Source organism: Uranotaenia lowii, chromosome 1 (assembly GCF_029784155.1).
Source record: "Uranotaenia lowii strain MFRU-FL chromosome 1, ASM2978415v1, whole genome shotgun sequence".
Taxonomy (NCBI): Eukaryota; Metazoa; Arthropoda; class Insecta; order Diptera; family Culicidae; genus Uranotaenia; species Uranotaenia lowii.
In genome coordinates, this window is record NC_073691.1 from 25,758,713 (window position 1) to 25,782,454 (window position 23,742).

Here is a 23,742-nt window from a genome sequence, read left to right on the forward strand (position 1 = left end):
GGCATAAAAACATTTACTTGCACTTTTATCATCTCACCACCGTATTCGCGTAATATCACGATTCCAGATACAACTTAAATACCGTATTCATCTTGTGTCGGTCGCATTTGGAGGCAGTCTTCTTGGTATTTTCAGCCAGAAAGATTATGATGAAAGATTAAGTCAAATTTTTCATTTTTTTTCTTCTTGTTTATCTTCGGGAAATACAGGCGAGTATTGTCAATAAAAAAACCTGGTAGGTTGGAAACCTACCAAGTGACTGCTAGAGAGTTCATTTTGCTGTTTATTACGATAGTTTTCAAAATATCTCTCCACAAGCAGTTCAAATATTTTGCGCACAATTTGAACACCGTATTTTGTTTATTTTACCGGTAGTTGGCTTTTTTACCTTATAGAAATGAAATCAGGCTTATTTATACGTCAGCTAGACGAACCGGTCAGAAAAAAATTGACTTTTATATCACTTCCTCTAATCAGTTTTTTGGATTAAGCTTGAAAAAACTTCTCACGTTCCTCTCATTTCATGGAATCAATTATTTTCATTTTTGTTCAAATTTTATTTCATTATTGGGTCCTCAGGACTGCTTAAACGATGTGAACTGTGGTCAAAAATTATATTTCCAGCTGATTTAGGGTCTCCCACTGGGACTTTTCTGGATTTTTCTCAATCCTGTCCAAACAAATTTAGTCAATGAAACCACTTGATAAATTGTAACCAAATTTTGATTACGTATACATTTCATTACTGGGTAGCTTCAATGAAAATTTCATCAATTTACATCCATACATTCAAAAGCTTTTCACAGTACAAAGTGCTGCATTTTTTTCGAATACACTCCTTAGTTATTTGACAGAGAGTGTTCAAACATGCTCAAGCTAAGAAAACTCCTAGAAAGTGTTTGCTTGTATTTTTGGTCTTATGGCATCAAAGCTCAACAAGAATAATTGTAATTGAGAATAGTCTTGTATGGATATTTAGTTCTATCATTTATAATTCAAACACTTAAAGTTGCTTCAATTCTTTAATGTAAACTATTCGTTTGAACATCTTAATTTTTTTTAGGAAGATGAATACATATATCGATAACTAAAGCTTGCCTGGATTTAATCGGACTTGCCCGAATATTTGATACAACATTTGGAAAATATTAGGTCCGGTCCGGTTGGCTAGATATAGTTGAAAAAGGCTCGGATTGGTTCGCTTTAAATGCAAAATCATACAAAACACTCTAATTGAGTTATTATTATTTTTTTAAATTTGCGTTCAAAAACGAAATTTTTTAAGCAATTTTTTTCAAAATAAATATGAAAAGTTTTTTGGAAACCTAAAAAGGTTAAAACAATATTTCAATATTTTTTTGAAAAATTGCTGGGTTTTGAGAATTTTGGAATTAAATGTCTAGATTTTGTCAGGTTTTAAGATAAAATCGCTGAGAAAAGTGCGAGAAATAATCTGGTAACATATAGATAACTGATGACTGGTTCCTGCTTACTAAATTATTGAGTAAACTCAGTCTTTTTTATGTTTGCGGTCGTGCAGTGTATGATGTCCCATGGTTTTGCTGGAACATTCAAGACTTATTTAAAAAAAAATATCTTTGCTATTTTTCCCTGATCTAACTTCAAATTTAAATATGAGGTAACTAAAGAACTAAATATTCGGTGGCTTAGCCACACGTCCAGATAGCGTACGACCAGCCACAATATAAGTCAATCAACTTCCCCATTGAAAAACCACCCACCTACACACACTCACCCGACTCAATGAACGCCCGGTCCGGCGCCGTTTGAAAACTCATTTAGCCCACTGAAGCTAGAGGTAGAAGCAGGATGGTTAGCAATAGGAAAATTCGCTAGAGCTCTTTAAACGAACGGCTCCAACCAAAGCAGAATGAATCTGGGGTAGGTATGTAGCTAGTAGCAAGTGAGCAAGTGAATGTGTCAGTGAACTTTTTTGATTCCATTTTTGTTTTTTTTCTGTTTCTACCGTTCAAACTACTTTACTTCCGTTCCTGCATATCGTTAAGCTCGTGTCGGCAGTCGAGTCGGGTACCGGCAATTTCTGGCTTAGTTACAAACTAACTAAAGGCTGTGATGCCGACTTTACATTCGGCCGATGCAGAGCAGCTTATGTTACATAGTTGGTCGTAGAGTGCAAGAAGAAAAAATGTTAAAGAGACTTAGTATGAAAGAGAGAGAAACAAAATTGAAAAATAGAGAGAAAGAGAGCTCATATGAGGTTTTGTTTTCCGTTTGCTTGTTCGTTGTAATTGGATTTCATGTTGGAGTTTCATGTTAGTTAGTGAGAAGCTATGTGGGTGGGTAGTGATTTAAAACAGCTGATCGGAACTGAGCCACTGCTGCCGGATGGAACTGGATTCAATTTGGTTGCAATTTTCCTAGTGAAGAAGGCCTTTAACCGATATCAAGCTTGCAGCAGCTTCCAGATGTGGGACAATCGTACCTCACTGGGAGTTTAATTCTATGGGAAAACAAGAAAAATGGACTTTGGTTTTTTGAGTCGGTTTTTTGAAAAACGGCCGATTTTTTGGAATAACATTTAATCCATTTTACGCATTTCTAAGTCATTTGGCACCGAAACCGAAATTTTGATTTTTCCGATTTTTTTTGGTCCCCCTTTTGGTGATCTCGAGGGTCAAAAACCAAAATTATGAATCCTTTAAGGTACCCTTAAATCAAATCCATTTTCAAAATTTGAATTCAAAATCTCTAGCGATGTACTGAAAGTTCTAAAAAATATATCTTTGGATGAAAAATATTCCTTGATTCTTAAAGTACAGTTCATGTGAACAAAGTATAAACCAAACTTGTACCCTAGAAAAGATATTCGATGTTATAATTTTTTTTTTGTTCAAAATTAATTTGTTTAATTTAAGAATTTTAATTGCTTATTTGAAAGCTGTGTACCGTTGGATGAAAATGAAAAATATCAAAAAACTGCTTTGCAAAGCCAGGAAATTTATTGTGTTTTTTATCTTTGCGAAAACCTTTTAGGAAATTATTAAAAGCTCTAGCAAGCAAAGTCTGCCATTTGTTTTAAATACTTTTCAATGGATTCAGGTTTTTAATTTTTTTTAAATTTTTCATAACTTTTTTCATGAAACATTTAGCTTAGAAAAAAAAATGAAGCTTTAGAAAAGTTGAAACTAGGCATCAAAGACCAATTTAATTTCAAGCCTTTTTGTATTTTCTAGATGATTTAATGTGAACAAATTTCTTCTTCCATACAAATTTCCATACAAAATTAAAAGGCTGCGCTAACTCAGGAATCAACCAAACCATCTCAAATTTTACACTGGTGCGTGGTGATCCAAAGGGCATCGCAAAAATATATGGAAGCAAAAAATCATGTTTTGCATCGGTCTTATACCCCATATTACACCATTTGTTCCTGGTTTTGCATATGGTTGTTTCTTATAATTTTAATAGGAAAAACATAAAATTCACATTTTCATCAGAGCTTCTATATCGTTTCTGGAACATGAATAAACAAAACAGGGTTAGTGATAGAGATATACCGAATAGTGGTATTTGGCTAACGGCTGAATTTGGCCCGCGCTTAATGTCATTGTCAATCTTAAATCAAACTTCAAAAGTCAAATTGTGTTGTAAAATGTTTTATTTATGCGTCCAAAACGAAATTTTTTTTATAAACATAATCATGAAAGATTTTTTGAAAGTTTTCAAGTATTATCTTGATTTTCTATGAATAATTCCTAAGTTTTGACCAAATTTGCTTGGATATTGCCAAATGCCTGGATTTTACCTGGTTATGAAATAAAATAGCCTGGATTTGTCTGGCCCGGTTACGTGCTGAAAAATTCCTGGAAACCTTATCTTAAACCTTAAGCATACGGCTAAGCAACTTTAAACAATTTTAAGAAATAAAAAATGTAAAAAGGGCAAATCTGAACAGAATCTAATCATTATTCACAAACATACAAGAGGCGAAAAAAAAGAAAATTACTTGAAATTTGAAGTTTTCATTAAATCACAGCAGCACGAGTTAAATTGCATCTAAAGATCAAACAAAAGTATATATTCTTTTTTAAATTTACTTTAAAAATCGTTTTTAAACGCAAAATCTAAAAATAATTTAAGATAATTTTGAGTTTTTTATTTGTTCAAGCAAATGATCTAAATGAACCCGGGTAAAATCCAGAAAGTTTAAAACAATATATGGAAATCCCGGTCAGGTTTGACATTTCTCGAATTGTTTATTGGATTTATGGACCAGATACATCAAGAAAATCTGAGATAAAAAATATTCTAAGTATAAAGCTTCTTTCAGTGACAGATACTAAAATGTTTTACTGAAACCATAAATTAAAAAATTCCAGTGAATCAATTTGTTAATTCTTAAATTATTGACAATTTCAAACACGGTTTATCCTTTTACGAAATGTGAAAGGGTTAGAAAATAATTTCAGTATTCCATTTGTTCAACGAAGAATGTCGCCTTCGTCTTAGTCTTTGACAACAAATTTTTTCAACTTTGACATTTTTTTTACGGAAACTCCTTAATTTTTATATTCTAGATTTTTTTGACGTCATCTTGGAATCTTGAAGCACCGCATTGTATAGTTTTAAAACAACATTGTGATATCATGTGATACATTTAAGTTAACGTGCCGAATCTCAAATTCTCTGGGAGATTTCAAAGTTCCTTAAACTAATCAGAATCAAAACTTTCACTTGTCAATAAAACAACTTTTGTTTAGTTTAGTTTATTAATTCAAAAGTAGCGTAAGACAATTATCTTCTCACGATGCCACAATGGCGATATAATAATGATGGAATGCACTTGAAAACTAATCTACATTTCTCTAACGATTTACCTAATACGATTTACAATTTACAGTTTTTCTAATTAAATAATATTGAACATTGCTTCTTAAATGTGCCTAAATCTAAAATATTCTTAATCGAGTTCGGCAGTAAATTTCAACGAACAGCACCTTTGACAAAAAAATGTGCAACTATAGAAAGAACTTGAGTGGTTTGGAATAACATAATTTCTTACTCTAGTGCCATTGAAAGGCTGAAGGATATTGAACAGATACGAAGGACATTTTGTAGTAACAATTTTATGTAACAAAATATTTGACCTTAGGGGATTTTTTTTTATTATCTGACGGGTTTGCGCCGGGGGTCTTCAGATTTTTCCCAAAACTGAAAATTTGGTTCATTTTTGCGACTTAAAAACACATGAATTTTTTCAGATTTCTAACATTTTTATTTTTTGAGTTAGCTTCGGTTAGATTTTTTTGTAAATAAAAAATAACCATTTTTCAAAGCTACTTAACTCTGTTGTTTCTCAACGGATATTATAAAATAGCACATCAAAATGCATTGAAATTTTATCAGCTTTCCAAATAGAATAGTTGAAAAAAACTAAATAATGACCTTCAACGTGAAAAGTTGTAAATAAACTTTAAATGGCGTCTAAAAGTACCGTCTGCACCGTCGAATATTTTGCAAAAAATACCATTGTATAGCTCGATTCATGATGCAACTTTCATCTGAAGACACCAAAGTGGGCCATTAACACCTTGAAGAGTTATGAAAGAAATAATGACAATAAGTCTCTTTTTTTACATAAAAAACAAACAGTGGTCGAACAACTGCACTCACATATGGAGATAGCAAGCACTTCTAACAACATGGAAACAAAAGAACTTACCAAAGCAGGTAAAAAACACTATTTTTTCGTCCTTTTCAGACTGCCCCTACTCGCATAACAGTCCCATATGAATTTTCGTCATTTTAGGTCAACATAAGGCTTCAACATAAAAGACTAAAAAAAAGAGGTTTTGTTCTAGAAATTTCGAAAAAAAATATCAATTGGTGGCTGTCCTATATGAAATATACCCGAATAACAGTCTCATATGTGAAATACCACGGATTTGGTTACTTTTCAATTTTTCTTTCGGCGAAATATTTGAATTATTTAACATTGAATCATTTAACATTTTTTTTAACTCACTTGATGTCGAATGATGCACACTAGTTTTCGAAGGTAGGTCTGACTTTCTTAGGAATGACTTCCTGAGCGAAAAACTATCGGATGCAATCAAAAATCGTAAAAAGATTCAACTTACAATGTGCAAATCACGATATTTTTCCAAAAGTATGTTTCTTTTTCTGACAATTGCATTTAGAAGTTCAAAAATGATCAAATTTAAATCTTAGAAAGTAGCTTGATGAGAAAAATATATTTTGTATGGGACTGTTATGCTAGTAGATTCGAAAAAGGTTTCAAATATGGTCGATTAACAGTCCCATAATGAATAAAAATGGTGCTCTCGACCTTACCAATAACCCAATTTCGAAAATTTCAGGCCTAACGATTTATTATGACAACCTAGAAACGATTTTCGTTTATGCTGAAAGTAGTGGTCACAATTTAAAAATATATTCCAAAACAGAAAAAGCTGATTGTCTCGCTTGCTTATTTTTGTATATGGGACTGTTATGAAAGAAGGGGCGGTAGATTGTTGCAGCTTAACTGACTTCATGTTATATCCAAAAATCTAATAACGTATTCGTTTATACCCAGTTTTGCACCAGGTCACAACAAGTTATGCACATTTTACTGTCATTTTTAGAAGTTTATGCGCTAAGTTTTGCATCCGTAATTCCCCAGATTTGATTTAAAATGGACGATGGAACACTGAAGATTCGCGTGTGAGCGATCGAGGTAGCAAAACACTGACGACGAATTATGTTCGTTCTATTTCTCAAAACTGGGCGAATGTAGAAAACGAATACGGTAAAAGTATCATATTTTCATCATTTTACAGCCTGGGCTGGCCATACTGAGCTCTTTGATTATTTCTACAACATTTGTGCCGCTTTCTCATACTTTTTTGATCAATGGGAAAGGATTTTGGTGTCCAGTGCTTAGCTCTCGATATAAAATCTATGTAAAGCACGTCTATATTTCATTTTTTTAATCACATTTTTGTGATCCCAAACACAGGGACTGAACCTTCTACTATTGGCATTAATTATGCTTCACAATGATTTTTGATCTAAAAATTAATAAGTTATATAGTATATGACCAGGTTGTAAAAGCAACATTTCCATTATTAGGTATATCACTTAAACAATACGATACTCAGAATTTTGGTTAAAATTTAAAGTCAGTTTTGCTGCAAACACTCTACAAAGCACGAAAATGTAGTGTTTTTTACCTGCTTTGGTAAGTTCTTTTGTTTCCATGTTGTTAGAAGTGCTTGCTATCTCCGTATGTGAGTGCAGTTGTTCAACCATTGTTTGTTTTCGATGCAAAAAAAGAGATTTATTGTCATTATTTCTTTCATAACTCTTCAAGGTGTTAATGGCCCACTTTGGTGTCTTCAGATGAAAGTTGCATCATGAATCGAGCTATACAATGATATTTTTTGCAAAATATTCGGCGGTGCAGACGGTACTTTTACACGTCATTTAAAGTTTATTTACAACTTTTCATGTTGAAGGTCATTATTTAATTTTTTTCAACTATTCTATTTGGAAACCTGATAAAATTTCAATGCATTTTGATGTGCTATTTTATAATTTCCGTTGAGAAACAATAGAGTTATGTAGCTTTGAAAAATGGTTATTTTTTATTTACAAAAAAATCTAACCGAAGCTAACTCAAAAAATAAAAATGTTAGAAATCTGAAAAAATGCATGTGTTTTTAAGTCGCAAAAATGAACCAAATTTTCAATTTTGGGGAAAATCTGAAGACCCCCGGCGCAAATTGTCAGATAATAAAAAAAAATCCCCCTTACTGAAATAAAATTATTAAATGAATATCCTAGCAACTTGAGTTGTAAATGAGTTACCCGATCCAAACGAGTATGATTGAATACAAAACGGACACACGAATAAAGCGCTATTTTTATTCTTTCAAGAGCTGTTGCAGAAATTGTAGGTAGTAAAAAATCGCACACAATAAAATATGGTAAAATGAATGTCTTGAAAAGTTGATGTTCTAGTTAAGGAAACCTTACTTCAACTTTTTGTTTCTGAGGACACCGTATATTTTTCCACATTGGTTTAACACATGGTTATCCCTATCAAATTTGCAATTAACGATAAATCCTAAACTAACGGCTTTGTTAACAAAATTTATTTCATTAGAACCTAGTGTTAAAAACGGTTTTTCTGTGCACACAGTTCGAGTTATTAGAAGAGCGTTTGATTTACTAGCATTCAACGTCATTAGATGATTTTGAGCCCATGTATTGATAGCTTCTAGATCGATGTTGACCAACTGACAAGTTTCGATAATGCTTTGTTGTTTACATTTTACATACAGCTGGATATCGTCCGCGAATAAATGGATAGTGCAATGTTTCACAACGTTTGGAAGATCGTTTATATACATCGTAAACAATAAAGGTCCTAGCACAGATCCTTGCGGCACTCCAGAATTAACCGGTAGAAAATTCGAAAAACAATCATTACCAAAAAACTGCTTGTTCTCGATTTTTTAAATATGAATCAATCAATTCAATAGCTGCTGGTTGGAAATTGAAATTTGTGTTTAATTTTCGGCAAAGCATTTTATGAGAAATTGTATCAAATGCTTTGGAACAATCTAGCAACACTAAAAGAAATTCATCAATGGGTTTTGAAATGTCGTTACATATTTTAAGCATTGCTGTTTTTGTACTGTGGCCTGGTCTATATCCAGATTGATGGTCAGTTATTAAGTTGTTTGCGTTCAAATAAGTACTTATTTGCTTCTTCATGACTCGTTCAAAAACTTTTGAAAGGGCACACAATATACTAATTGGACGTCGGGTTGAAAGTGATGATAAGTTTGTTTTTTTTTCTTGAAAGGTATAATATTTGAAAGTTTTAAAGCCTTTGGGTAGTTAGATGATGAGATTATAATGTTAAAAATGAATGACAAGTGTTTTATGATGAGCGGCAGAATGAGTTTTACAAATTTTATGGGTATTTCGTCTAGTCCTACGGCATTTGATTTCACCTCATATACGGCGTTGATGATATCGGATTCTTGAATGCTACTAAAATTAAAACCTGTTGAGTTTCCATAATAATGACTCTTGTGGAACTTTTGATTCATTACATCCGGATGAAAATCGTTCTCAATACAAGATTTGCGCTTCGATAAACCAATGCTTCGAAGTTTATTCCATAGCTCGTTAGGAGACATATTCTGACTCAATTCGTTTCAGTAATAGTCGCCGATTTCCATCAATACATTGCAAAAACGTTCGGTTTTATTATTCAGAGTCAGATATTAGTGTTAAAATCGCCTGTTGAAATAATGTCCTCGTAGGTACCGTCATATTTTAGAATTTCATCATGTATCATATCTGCACAATCTATGCTCGGATGGTTGTAAATCAGTCCTATAGTATTTTTTTATTGGTAAGCGTTAGTTTCTATAAACATATATTCGAACGTATGAGAATTTCTAACATTGAAATTTGATTAATCAGCTTAATTTTATAGCATGTTTTACATATAGAATTAACCCACCTCCGGGTTTACCTATACGATCATTTCTATAGATAGAGTAACCATCGATGGCTATTAAATCTGTATCTTTTGTGTGATTGAGCCAGGTTTCACATAATCCAACAACATCGACTGATGAAACATTTATGATTTGTTTATATTCGTCAAACTTAGTCATATTTTTGGCACATATACTTTGCATGTTAAGCGTACAAATCAATAATTTATTAGATTCGAATGAGCATTTCCTAACAATTCCAGGTATGCACACATTTGTCGCGGTGTTAAACTGATTATTATTATTATCCATTATCGCGAGAAACACATTTAGAGAAGCAATGAACAATATGAACTAAAACGTATTTTGGCCCTGTGAGTTCAAAGGTTTCTAAAGTCTTTAAAATTATTGTGACTAAAATATATTTTTCAAAACGTTTAAGGTCAGATTTTTTCGTGAGAATAATAAAACGATATTTGAAATGCAACAATTTCGGCATTTTCAAGCTGTGGGGGGAATTAATATAGTTTAAGGTATGGAAGAGTGAGGCCACTTTTTTTCTTTGTTCCATAACTCCTGTTTTATAGAAGATTTAAAAAAAACTGTATGGTTTTCTACATTTTTAAGGTCATGAGGCAGTTTTTTCAAATTGTTAATAAGTTATTTTCCTCAAGTTTTGGCTGTTTTAAAAAATGCAAAATTTTTTGAATTTTGAAAAAAAAGGTGAGGAATCGTGAGCAACTAATTCCAAATTGACCAAATAACATGCAAAGTTTATGAGTTGACTCAAAACTGTAATTTCAAAATTCATCTCGTTAATTTAAAGCAATTTCAAATGATGATATCAAAAAGAGAGTTGTGTATGATCAAATGGATTCAAAAACCTGACTCGCGAACGTTTTGGCAAAATTCCTAGTAAAGGATGGACAAAATATTTTTCATAACTCTTCATTTGGCATAAGAAAACTTTACAGATAGGGAAAACGTATTTTAAGTTCTCAATATAAAAATATAGATGGCCCAAGATGTGTTGCCCCGATATAGGTGTCGCCCACAAGCGTATGAGCATATTTTTGTTATGAACTTTAGGTTCCTCATCGATGCAATTAGAGGGAGCTTTTTTATTATGTAAGTACTTATTTGAACTTTTTTAAGCTTGATAAATAAAAATGCATATGATGCGTATTCAGAGTGGCCCACGTTACCCCACTTTCCCCTGTTTTAATAAAAATTTCTATGAAATCAATTCTTCTTCTTCATGTTACATTTGTATGAATTTGACGCAAAAATAGAAATATATTGTCATTTTTTCCTCCATAACTATAATAGAAAAGAAAGGTCCATAATGATGTCTTAAAATGAGAGCTGTAACATCAGAAGGGAAGAAAAATGATCTATTTTGTCATATTTTTGATGATACAGGTGATACTTTTTTTTAAATTTCTCCAGTAGAAGTTTACTATATTTTAATTCAAAACTTGGTAAGATTTCAATGCTATTATTCGATTTTACTTGGAAAATTATAAAGTTTTAAATGTGCATTTGAAAAGGGGTTCATCAATCTCAAGAATCTAAACATATAAAATTCATAAAAATCGCGTATATTGAGATAAATATGATGTTTTTAACTTTTAAACTCGGACTCGAAAAGTTGAACTCAAATTCTTAAATACTTTTGAAATTCTGATCCATAAACGTCTGTTCTAGTTAAAAATTTAATTTCCCAATTTGAACTTTGAGTTTAATTTTTAAATTCTAATCCGTAGATTTAAACTGAATAATTTCAATCAAAAATAATTGCATAAATGACAGAACTATTGTTTTGAGTCCGATTTCAAAACTTGAAATTTGGCTTACACCAAAATCTTTTTCAAAAAACTCATCAGCATTTTCAGTCCAACTTCTGACTGAATGCATGTCATCATCATTTTGTTATCATTGAATGATTTCTTTATTAAATTATATTCAAATAAAATTTAAATATGTGTTGTGGTATACATATGATCCATATTACCCTGATGTTGCCTGATGCTCTGTTTGATGGTAGTTTTGAAGAAAGTTGTTGAGCTAATTGAAAATTAAACTTTTCTTTTCCAATGGATACTGTGGAATTTTTTTTTATTTCATTAATGGTATTTAATCAAGAGCAAAATTCAAAGGAATATATACAAATAAGTATAAAAAGTATTCTATTAAAACTATTTTTTGATTATTCCATTTGATTGTGTTCTTTTTGAGAAGTTGTCAAGTTGATGATTTCCTTTTCAATTTTTTTTTTTAATTACTTTATTTATCAAAGCAAACGAAAAACAAAATAGAGTGGTAAAAATTTTTCATGCATGCGTCCAAACGAAATTTTTGAGCAATTTTTATACAAATAATAATCAAAGGATTAAAATCTGCTGGTGAGTTTTGATGGAAAAAATCAAGTATTTTTCATTGATTTTTGCTGTATAATTTCTGGGTTTTTTTTACCTAATTTGCCCGGATATTGCTCGAACTTCCGGTTGACAATTTTAAAATCAAATGCCCGAATTTTGCCAGGATGTTAGATAATATAGCCCGGATTTGTCCGGCCCAGATACGCGCGGAAAAAATTCTGGCAACCTTTGTCTATAGCATAGCGTTAAAGTTTTCTAAGCCAACTGTCATGACATCGAATCTTAGACACACCAAACATAGCTCTCTTTCGGTTAGAATGCCAGAAAAATTTCCAGAATCATCATTATAATCTAGTCCAAGTGCATATTTTCTGAACACCTGTGGTAAAATGCATAAAAAAATAGCACTCATGTCTAAAATACAAAAAACACACACAAGAGAGTGTTTAGATTGAATGCATTTAAATCGCTTCCCAATGTGATTGGATTCGAATGGATTGGCAAATCGAGGACTTGGGATAAGATCTGAACCGGGGGAATTTGGTTTTGTTGTTGCCCATAAGAGTGAGAAATTTATCTGTATTTCTTTCTCGAGTACTGCCGGCTAATTTTGATGCAACTGGGAGACGTAGGAATAAACTGTAGTCTCTGATTATATGACCCTTTTATTCATTATAATGTCTTGAAACAGTACTTACAAAAATAAAAAAAAAATCTCGGAAACGAGTAGATATAATTTTGAGTAGTGAGTTCACTTAAAAATATTTTTGAAATTATGAAAAGTTGACAAAAAAATTTAAAAAAAAAGTTTACCTAAAGCATTTGATATACTGATATTCAATTTGAATTCAAAGACAAGTTACAGAATAAAAACAAAACAAAAATCATGCATGGTAATAGTTATACAAAATATGTGTAACTTCAACTCAGAGAAAAGAATATTTTAAATGTGAGTGCTTGTTCAACATTTCATTCATCCCGACTCAAGGTGTGCGTCCGTTTGTACACACTGACTTACGATTCTATTTCTATTTCTGGAATACCGGGAATCTAACTTCCGGAAATTTCCCGGGCCCCAACTATTTATCTGTTTTTACTGTCGTATTGCAAAATCCGGCCTCGATTGGTTGTGTTTATATTTTAGTTTCAATGTTTTTCCCGCAAACCAATTCGTTCCGGTTGATAGACATGTTTGTATTTGATTTTCAATTCAAAAGTTGATGATTTTTCTGATTAGAATTTAAATAAAAATTAAACAAACGAAAGATTAACAAGATTTCTACTTCAACAAAGGCGAGCCTTTTTAATAAAATTTTATTTCATAAAAAAAACCTTCGAAAAAAAAATCAATTTCACATTCCTTAACATCCGGACAAGCAGCCGGGAAACGCCCGGCAGATTTCGGAAGCGCATTTAATATCATCCAAATAGAGGAAGAAAATATCAACAACGGATTGAAAAAGTATGAAAAGTAAAAAAAAAAAAAACGTGACAAGATCAAAGAGATTCCTTCTCAATCCTTCAAAGCCCTGGACCGGAACAATTCGAGTGGGGCAGAAATTTTTCGCACTTTCCTCCTTTTTGGTTTAGGAGAGAAAATTGCTTTCCAGCACCGCCGCCTTGTTGGTTCCAAATCCGGTGTCTAAATTTCGGGAATCCGAGGGTCCCAGTTTTGGACCAAAAATTCCTGAAGAGTGGGACTCGTGTGTTTCGGAAGGATTAATTCTTGTTTTCGAGCAATTCGGTTTGAGGGGTTTGGATTTGGGATGTTGACGACGGGTGCCTGACGTTTATTGGAAATTGAAAATGGTTTTGGTTTATCTGATATTGTGTACCGGAACCCTTGGAATTCGTTTAGACTGTCATGACCCAAAAAATAAGAAAAGGATAAAAAAGGATATCCTGCAGCATCAAATAAGTGAATATTTGAGTCCGAATATCCAAATTTAGACAGTTTGGGACAAAACCTTGAAAAATTTTAGGCTTATATGTTAACTTGTGAGTACCATTTTCTAAGAAATTCAAAATTAATGTTGTTTTTGGCCAGAATTTACTTATCACTTATCAACAAGATTCAAATTATAGAATAAATTTTCAATGACAGTTCAATTTCAGGTGATAAATTCTGCTCAAAATTTAAATTTTTCTTGATTATTGCAGATTTTTAATAAACAAAGTTTCAAACTAATATTTCAAATTGGAATCGAGCTGAAAAGAGTAGAAAATACATCAAGGATAAAAAGTAAATCTTTTGAAAATTTGATAAATCGAGAAAACCTTTTAATTTACTTCAGAGTTAAGGAGGTTCAGCTTATTTATGGCTGGTCAATTAAATAAAAAATCAAGTTTCCTATTTTTTAGCTTAAGGCTTCGAAAAACATGCACATTCGACATTTTATTCTAAAGATTCCAGGATTCTTGTTCCATTTTTGGGTCTGACATCAATATTTTCAATACTAATCAATCATTTAAGATGGAAATTATCAAAAGACCCTCATTGAGAGCTTATATTGAGCATTTCAAACTTTTTTCTGTCATCTTTTAGTGAAAAAGCTACAACCCGAGCAGACTTTTATGACTGAACTATATTTGCTATCAGGCTTGGAAGTGAAATTTGGTATCATTTTGCCCGAATAAAGGTGGGAAAGTGTCAAAATTTGGGTCTCACTGTTCATACATGGATACCTCGCTAATACCAAGTGTAGGTTTCACTGAAAATTTAAGGAAGTCTCGTTTATCAAACAGTCGTTTTTACTAAAAATTTGAGACTTTAGGCCGAAAATGAAACCAATTTGAAAATTATTGAATCGGAATTTCTTATTCTAATTCAGTAGTTTCCAGACTATTATCACTCACCGCCCCCTTTTGATAAATTTTCGAGCTTAATGCCCTCCTGAACGATTTTTTTTAATTTTAAAAGCAGTATTATGGTTAGGATCGTTGAAAACCATGAACTGTTGGGATGATGTTGTTGTAGGACAAAATTTAAAATTCATTTTAAATTATATTGCCTCCAGGAAACACAAAATAATTTTAATTTTCAGCACAAATACTTAAAATGAAAATAACACAAGGCAATTCACATTTTTCTGGGAAGCAAATAATTTAAGCGCTTTTTATGACAAACTTGGGTGCGTTAATTCCAAATACGCAGTTAGTTTTTTTCTATTAGCTTCTATTATCAAGATAATTTTTGAAAATGGTAAACATTTGTTTAAGAAAGTTCTACACTTTTCTGGCAAAACTATAGAGCAGTACAAAAATTTCTAATATAAAAGTTTTGATTCAATGATCAAATTTTCGTTTGACTTCAGAGGAAAAAAAGCTTTAAAAAGTTGTTATTATGCTAATTTATCTCAATACTGCAAAACTCTTGAATTCGCGTTTTTAGTCTTCAACAATGTTGTTAAACGGGTTAAAATCTTTAGTTCAAACTACTCAAAAACTTTCCTGAATGGTGTCAGAAAAAGTTGTAATGTTACCTCTTCAAACTTTTAAAAATTAAAAAATAAAATTTTTTAGTGCCCTGAATCTCTGAAACTAGATAATCTAGTCAAGATCTGATTCCTTGATTGAATGAAGGATCAAAAATTGATTCAAAATAACTTTTTAGGTTTCATGTACGTTTATAAGCTCCTCAGTTATCAAAGATCAAATGTACTCAAAACTAACCAATTTTCAAATTTTCACACAACCAATTCACTATAACTAGAAATGATAGACAAAATCTGACAAATGATTTGAATTCAGAACAGTTTGTTTTTGAAACAAGACGAAATGTTTAAATTTTGATAATCAAAATTCTTTGTTTGCAATCAGCTAAAAACAATTAATTCTGTTAAGTCGATGAAAAAACGTAAACTGTAGTGCAATTTCTTGCTATAAAAAAAATCCCAATTATATTTATGAAACACATCTGAATATAACCCTGTTTAAACCAAAGATAAATTCACGGGTCTTGATCTTTAAAAAAACGTTTTTAAATCTGCATTCAGGTATGAAAGTTTTTTTTTTGCGGACAAATTGCACAATTTAATATTTTTCAATCGATTGAAATAAAAATGTACCAAACAAAACTTTAAATACAATTTCACTTGGCTAAGGAGTCAGAATGTTGTAATTTATTAAAAAAAATGATTGAATCACAGGTGACTTTTTTAAGCAGATCTATTTCAAAAGCTGTTTCGTTCAACATTTTTTTTAGAAAATACATTTTAAATATTTTTAAGCATTGCCATCCAACATAAATCTTTTAAATTATAAATAACCATCGACTGTACGTTTTGGTACTTTAAATCTGCGTCAAATCAGTCCAATGTTATTGAATTTAAAAACTTTCGTTTTGAACCAACGTTTCGGTGTTGAGTAACACCTTCATCAGGGATCCTGTGAGTTATGTGTAGTTAATTTACAAAAAAAAGTGACAGCTCATCAAAATCTCAATCAACGTCTCGCAGGCCATCGAAGTAACTAAAGAAGAAAAATGACGGCAATACAAACAAAACAATGATAATTAATACAGAAAAAGGGAAAGAGAATGACAACATAGCTTTAGTTGAACACATAATAGAGATAGGACAAACTTTCAAGTCCAACATGGCTGCTGGCTGCCGTTGCATGTATTCTAGGCAAGTTTATTACCATTTCGAATTTTGGCTGCCGGTAAGGACACATCTAGGCGTGGTGTCGAAGCAGCGTGTTTGCCTATCATCTCGAAGGGTCGCAGTTCAAATCTGGTATCAGGACTAATTTTTTTCATTAGGTTGTTTGATTGCTTGAGTAAGCGAATCAAACAAATGTGTATTAGAACTGGGGTGCGTGCCGATATATATCGAACAAAGTTAAAAACAAAGCAATTCAGTCAGTTAGATGGATTGAGGTAATGGGTGGAATAAAAATGGATGCCGGAAAACCGTCAGTACCATTTGGGCTGATGGTTACCGAAGCAAGAAAGGATAGGAGGATTTTTTTTTTGTTTTTGCTGATTAACCCTTATTTTCATTCAATAAAAAAAATTACAACAATCAAATAAACCTGTTCTTAATTATACAGAAAGCAAAAAAATCAATTTTCTTTTATGAGAAAGACGAAGTTAACTTCAAGATTATGTTCAATTAAAAAAAAATTACTTTCAGTGTATAAGTGTACAAACAAGACCAACTTGAATCTGAAAAATATGGAATGTTGAAAAAGCCCTATTTTTCAGATTTCAGTCGTATTCACAATGAGAAATTTTTTTAACTTGTAGAAAATATTTTCGTATTCTTAAAAAGTAATTCAAATTATAAACTTAATTTAAAGAATTTTTTTTGTTTTGTTGTAAATTTGCAACGTTTTTTGGGAATTTTTGGAAATTTGCAACGGTAGTACGCTAGCTTGGCATAAGAGTTCCATAGTGTGTTTCTGAAACTTGCATCCTTTAAAAAGTGTATTTGTTTCCCGGGGAAAGTATTGAATGTTTATTGTCATGTTATAATGACATTTTGAAAATGTTTCAGATAAATAAGCCTCAGACTGGACAAAAGTTCTGACAGCTGTTGAAATATGGGAAATAGCAAATATAAGTTCTATTGATTCTCGTCCTGCGGATTTATCATCCGTTTTATAAAGTAACAAATTTTCAACAATCATGAGAACCACTTTGGAATCCAGTTATAAATTCTTGAATACCAAGAAGAAATTTAAAGTGTTGCTTTTTTCAAGGTTATGTTCAGAAAATAAAAAAAAAAGAAATGAATCCCGCATAATACAAAATTGGGGAAAAGTCCGGTCCTTACCGTTTGCCCGGATGTCATTGAAAAATATTATTTTACCCAGACTAATTCACTTTATTCACCAAACCATAAAAAATAAAAATTGCGCCGATTTTTTTATGCAATCAAAACGAAATTTTTCGAACAAGTTTTATAAAAATAATCATAACAGGTTCTTTGAAGCCTAAAAAAGATTCAGTCTGCTGATAAGTTTTGAATAAAGAAATATTTTTTAATTTTTCTTTTATTTTGTTGAGTACATTTGCCCAAAACTTTGGTCTACAATTTCGAAGTCTAATGCCCGGATTTTGTCAAGTTTTAAGATAAAATTTCTTGGATTTGTCCGGCTCGGATATGTAAATAATGAAAAAAATCAGGCAGCCTTTATGAAGCACCTTCAAGCAAACGCAAGGAATAAGTTCCTTAGTAGGTGGTATATTATCGCATAACTACTCCCAGCTAAATTCTCAACTCTCAGGGTATCCAGGAAAACAGAAATGCTAAAACTATGATTAATGCAAAAGAAATAAAGAGTTAGCATTTATTTCTGTTTGTGTGTCTGTGAAGAACAAAAAGGTATAACCGTTTCATGTTGTTGAAAATTTGCAACAATTATTATTTTTGCTTAATACCCGAAATACGTGAAAATAATATTTTTTAAATTATTTTTCTCTTTATGTTTTTCTCATTGCGCACTATTGAAAAAATTTTCGAGAAAAACTAAAAAAACAATTAAAAAATTACTTGTGAGCTGAACAGAAGGCAGTTCAAATCTGTTATAGAACTTTAAAGTTTCAAAAAGAACTTGAATTTTGGGCTGAATAAAACGAACTTCAGCACCGTAAGTCTTCTAAGCCAGAGGTCATGAGATCGAGTCTCGGTCACGGCATACATAGTACTGTTTCCGTGGGCTGGTGTTAGTGTTAGTAAGATGCTAGCCATTATATCCTTAAAAGATATACGATTTAGTCTTAAGTAGAATTGAGATCTCTTCAAAGAAACACGAAGTTTCACTGTGATCCTTTATGCGTGTGTTCGTTTTAAGTCACACAAAAAGAAAAAAAAAATCACACAAAAATCCAACACGTTTTTCTGAAGTTTTAAACAGAAACCGACAGCAGTAAACAATACGCCGCTGTGTAAAACTGGACAAAAAACATAATTTTTTTATAACAATCTCTAGGATTCAAGCAAATTTTAATTAATTTTTAACACATGTTAGTCCTTGATGAGTATTAAATAAGGATCAACAAGTTGGATTTATTAAAATTAATTAGTATTTACTCAAAACCTAAAACTGAAAGCCGAAAATCAACCCACTACAAGATCTTGTTTCTAAATATTTTAATTGGGTAGCCTAAAATCATCCCACTTAATGAGAAATAGAATCGGAATTTCGTATTCTTACTCATTCATCAGAGTAGGGTAAATGATCTTGAGCGGAACTAATTGGCTCAATTCGACGTGACTCGGAACAGTTGACCAAGCGGTATGGATAGATGTTATATCTGAACTTTTTTTTTTTAGTTCAGCAGATAGATCTTGGTTTCTGCTTTCTAATGATGCTTTGTAGAATATTTTAGAGTAAACCCTGATAACCCTGATAGAGCTGTTTTACTGAAGAAAGAATTCTGATCTTGAGCGGAACTAAAATATGGTCTTGAGCGGAACCATTTTGTACTGTCAACAACTTTAATAGCTATCATTCCAAATCTTTGTGTAACTGTAAAAATTTCAATAAAATGTCATCCTTAAAGATTTTAAAGTTCGAAAATTGATATTTTTACGTGAATAACAAATTTTTGTGGAACTGTGAAAACTTCAATTAAATTTCATCTTTAAAGATTTTAAACTTCAAAAATTGATGTTTTTTTTCGTAAATAACAAAAACTTAGTCTTCCAAAGTTGTTCTCAAAATATCCGTTCAAATTTATTTTTTACTTCAAAAAAGATATTCAATTCTCACTTTGATTCACTGTATCTTATTTTGAAAGAATAGATTTTCTAGACTCAAATTTTAGTTATTTTATCTCAAAAATTAGGTTCGTTAGTATATTTGAGTGATTATTTGAATGTGCGTGTTTAGGGTCATATTGCCCCGAACAACTTTTGAAGGTTACGACAAAGTTAGTCATACAAAAAAAGATGCCTTAAATTACAGATTCTGCAAATAAAACTGTACATTGCTCTTAATCAAACTGTTTTGAAAAAAATCAGATTTTTCGTACTTTTATCCCAATATTCAGTAATGGACTTCTGAGATGCTAATTTCTTTAATTTCATTGAAAGTTCAATATAAATTGTTTCTTTTTCATATTCTTGTTGGGAAAAATCAGTTAACATTGAAATTCTTATCAAACTTTTTAATTCAAAGTAAGAAACCTAAATTATATATTGATCAAAAATTATAATTTTGGAAATCTATTCAAAATTCAAAAATTCTGTGAAATCTGTGAATATTTCAAATTTCTGTGTTCAGCGGCACTGATTTTTCGATAAAAATTTGCTCAAAATTCTGAGAAATTACAGATTTTTTTTTTATTTCAGCATTCTTGATCTACACAACTTATTCATGGAATAAAGTTTATAATAAATTCCAGTTTCTTATAAATCACGATAAAATTGATTTATATTTAAAAAACATGGAAACATTAAGCGTTTAGCTCAATTGATAAACACTTATTTCCCAATCCGATTTCCATGAGTTCCAGTTCAAGTCTAAGCAATAAATAGTAGGGAATCGGATAGGTTTTCAACCACAGGCCATCAATTGAATCGTTAAGTATTATAAAGTAGCTAACCAGGTGTGATTTTCAACACATTTTAGAACTAAAGGAATATCGTTTTTAATTGGAACAACATCAAGAACAACCTCTTTAAAGGAAAGCTGCTTCTTAAAGATCGAACAGTAATGGCAATGAAGATTGATTCTTATCCTGGAATAATGACTTTACTTCATTAGTTCTCGAATTATGCCAAAAAATATGTATGGAAGCCTTCCTCCACCTGACCGTCGTCCCTCTGAAAGAAAGAATCAAAAAACATTTCTTGTACCCCAATAAATAAAACATTTGAGTGCCTGGTTTGGCCTTGTGACACCAATTAAAGTAATTTTCAGTTTTATTAGAACTTAATTTTATATCTTTTCTGTCCCTAAAGCTGATATAATAAGAAAAATAAAAAGGTGTTGCTTACACTCAAGGGTAAAAGCTGCGTGTGAGACAAAAGGCATAAGGCAGCGCACCTAGCGATTTATTTTGGAAGCTAGTAGTTCCGCTCAAGATCATATTTTACTTTTAAAAACTAATCGATTAATGTTGATATTTTGATGGAAAACTTGATACAAAAACCCGAATAATGCTTTATTAAGAATTTTTCTACCATTTTAGTCATTAAGGGGGGAGTAGGGTCTAACACTTTCAAAAAATCGATTTTTTTATTTATTTATTTTCTTATTGTAAAACATTTCAAGAATGTTGTGTCAAATTTTCAAGTCAATTGAAGCAAAACAGTATAAATTATAGGCCTTTATCTCCTCCTATCTAATACCGCAAGAAAGCAAGAGCAGAAACTTCAAACGCGTTTTTCTCGAAAGCACATTTTTAAAGTCCGTGGACATCGTCATTTGAAAACTACTTATCCGATTCTTTTCAAATTTGGAACATATTTTCTACATATAAAATACCAGACCCCAACGTTTTTCTTTTTTGTTTTTTTTTACTTTGGGGAGATTTTACAGGTGAAAAATGGCGGATTTTTTCGTGAAAAATCGTAGTTTTTACTTCAAACAGCCACAAAAATTACATAAAAAAAAATTTTAAGTTAAATAAAAACATTGGGGTCCAGAAAAACATCTATTAAAAATATTTTGCTCTGATTTTTTGACTTCAGATGATTCTGTGCTGAGATACAGTGTCCACCGAAAATCCTGTTTTCTAAAAGGCATCCTCGAAAGTGCTCCGTCACCGGCTCATTTTACAATATTTTTCTACGAAAAAATTACTAAATGTTCTTTGAACAATGCTTTGCATAATGCAAAAAATTTGAATACATTTGTTTGAACGATAGCTCTAGAAAAAAAATCGTGAAAATGGTGTTTTTTATACTCGTTAGACCCTACCCCCCCTTAAGAATCAGTTTATAACGGTCAAGGGTAACATAAATTGACGTTCAAAGTCAGCATAGATTGGTGAAAATTGCAGCAGAAATGCATATGTTTTTAAAACGGTTATTATTTTATTTCATAAATTTTAGGAAAAATGGCAAAGCTTGTATGAAAATATCTTGAAAAAGTGTTTTTTAACATTTCGATAAGATTCATAAATAATCATTGCCTAGATCTTAGGAAAAGTAAATGGTTCCGCTCAAGATCAGATTTCGACTAGTTCCGCTCAAGATCATTTACCCCACTATGCAATGAAATTAAAAACATGTTTGCATGGTTTTCAGTTGTGTCAAAAATGTTTTTTTATTCTCCTTCTTAAATAGATTTCTAATGATCATTTTTTTCATTACCCATACATTTTTTTTACAGTCAAGTGGTAGCCCGATTGATGTTTATCAGCTGCCTTATCTATTTCCACTTAAAAAACAGAGCTCCAATAACATTTCTCACCCGAACCTCTGTGTGTCACCAACAAATCCCGAAGCAGTGACCGAATGAAAATCAATCACCAGGGTGTGTTACCACTTTGTAGGTAACCTTTGTGGTATTCGGTGACAAAGAGATAGTCACCCGCCAGGCCGGGCGGTGTTTGATGATTGGTTGACTCACTCACCGTAATCGAATCCACAGGCAAAACGGCTATCCCGAACCGGTAAATTCTGGTGCTCCCGACCGAGTTTCATGGTCACGACCAATTGTTGTTTGCTGCTCCGGTTTTTTTAAATATGTGAATTTTCCTTCCCCAAATTTCCCCAACAATTCACCGACCACCCTTCGGGTGGGTAATTCTTGTCACACTCGTTTAACCGATTTGTGCGAACCGAGAACCGAACCGAAAACGCAAAATAAACGAAGGAAAACAAACCGGAACCGAACGAAGGCGATGGTAGAACGAGAACACCGAAGAAAACTCGCGTTGCGTTTGCTCGTTTTCTCGAAGAAAGTGAATAGTGCGCGGGCGCGCGTGCTCTCTCTGTGAGGGAACCACCAATCCGGACGATGGAAGAGTATCGACTGGCTGAGCTTGGCCCTACTTTAGATTTTTACTGAGAGTGACGCCGTCAAATCGATTGAAAAAAAGCCGCAGCCATACCGAACGACTTAAATCGGCTCAGAGCTCTTCCTCCGAGTAGTTAGTTGCTCCAAATAGGATTTTTTTTTTCTTTGGCCGCTCAAGTGCAGCTCAAGCAACCCGAATGAGTAATAAGATGGTCTATCGGAAAAGCGCGCTGATGCACATGCGCTCCAAAGTTAGATTTTATTGGTAGGAATGCAGTGATGAGTAGCTAGGTATCATCGTTTGCGTTCCTGATCGGCACTTAGGCGTTGCGCGTTTTTTTTTTCTCACCATTTATTATGTGTTTGCGCCCGCGTTTGATGGATTTATTTTCACTGACAGGTGAATTCGATCAAAGGTATTCGGCTTATGTGGTCGAATAAAATAAGCCGAGATATATAATGAAATCTATTTGTTGTGAACAGTTGTATTCAAACAAGATGATAAACCTAACAAATTTAATTCATACCACCTCGAATAAGAAAAAATCATTGCTATTGCAATTTTCGATTCGGGAAACTTTTGGAGGATAGTAGAATTTTTTTTCCTTAGTACTAGTCAACAATTTTTTCTTCATTTGGAAAAAAAAAATGATAATTTATTATCATCTTTTTTGTATGTATGAAAATTTTATGCCTGTATCTATATATCAAATGACGGTTTTACAATGTTTTATTAGATTATAAACTTCAGGCCCCGTACGTTTTTGGCTATTTTCGATTTTGGCAACATTCGATTTGGTAACATTCAATTTTGGCGCATGTGCCCAAAACGAATGGTTCTTAGAAAAAACATGACTTTATACTTTTCGCTATAACAGGACCGTTATTATTTTAAAAAAACCATAAAAATGTATGTTCTTACGTTCTTAAATGGTGACTT

At 32.0% G+C, this 23,742-nt stretch overlaps 1 protein-coding gene across 1 annotated transcript in view; it reads right to left on the minus strand.

The window, feature by feature from the left end:
• LOC129740087 (uncharacterized) overlaps positions 1 to 22,804 on the minus strand; it is a 287,784-nt gene extending 264,980 nt beyond the window's left edge. Inside the window, exon 1 of the mRNA XM_055731691.1 lies at positions 22,417 to 22,804. Within this exon, the coding sequence (XP_055587666.1) occupies positions 22,417 to 22,486 (70 nt within the window). The 5' untranslated portion in view covers positions 22,487 to 22,804. The remainder of the gene's footprint in view (positions 1 to 22,416) is intronic.
• Between the last annotated feature and the right edge of the window lie 938 nt (positions 22,805 to 23,742).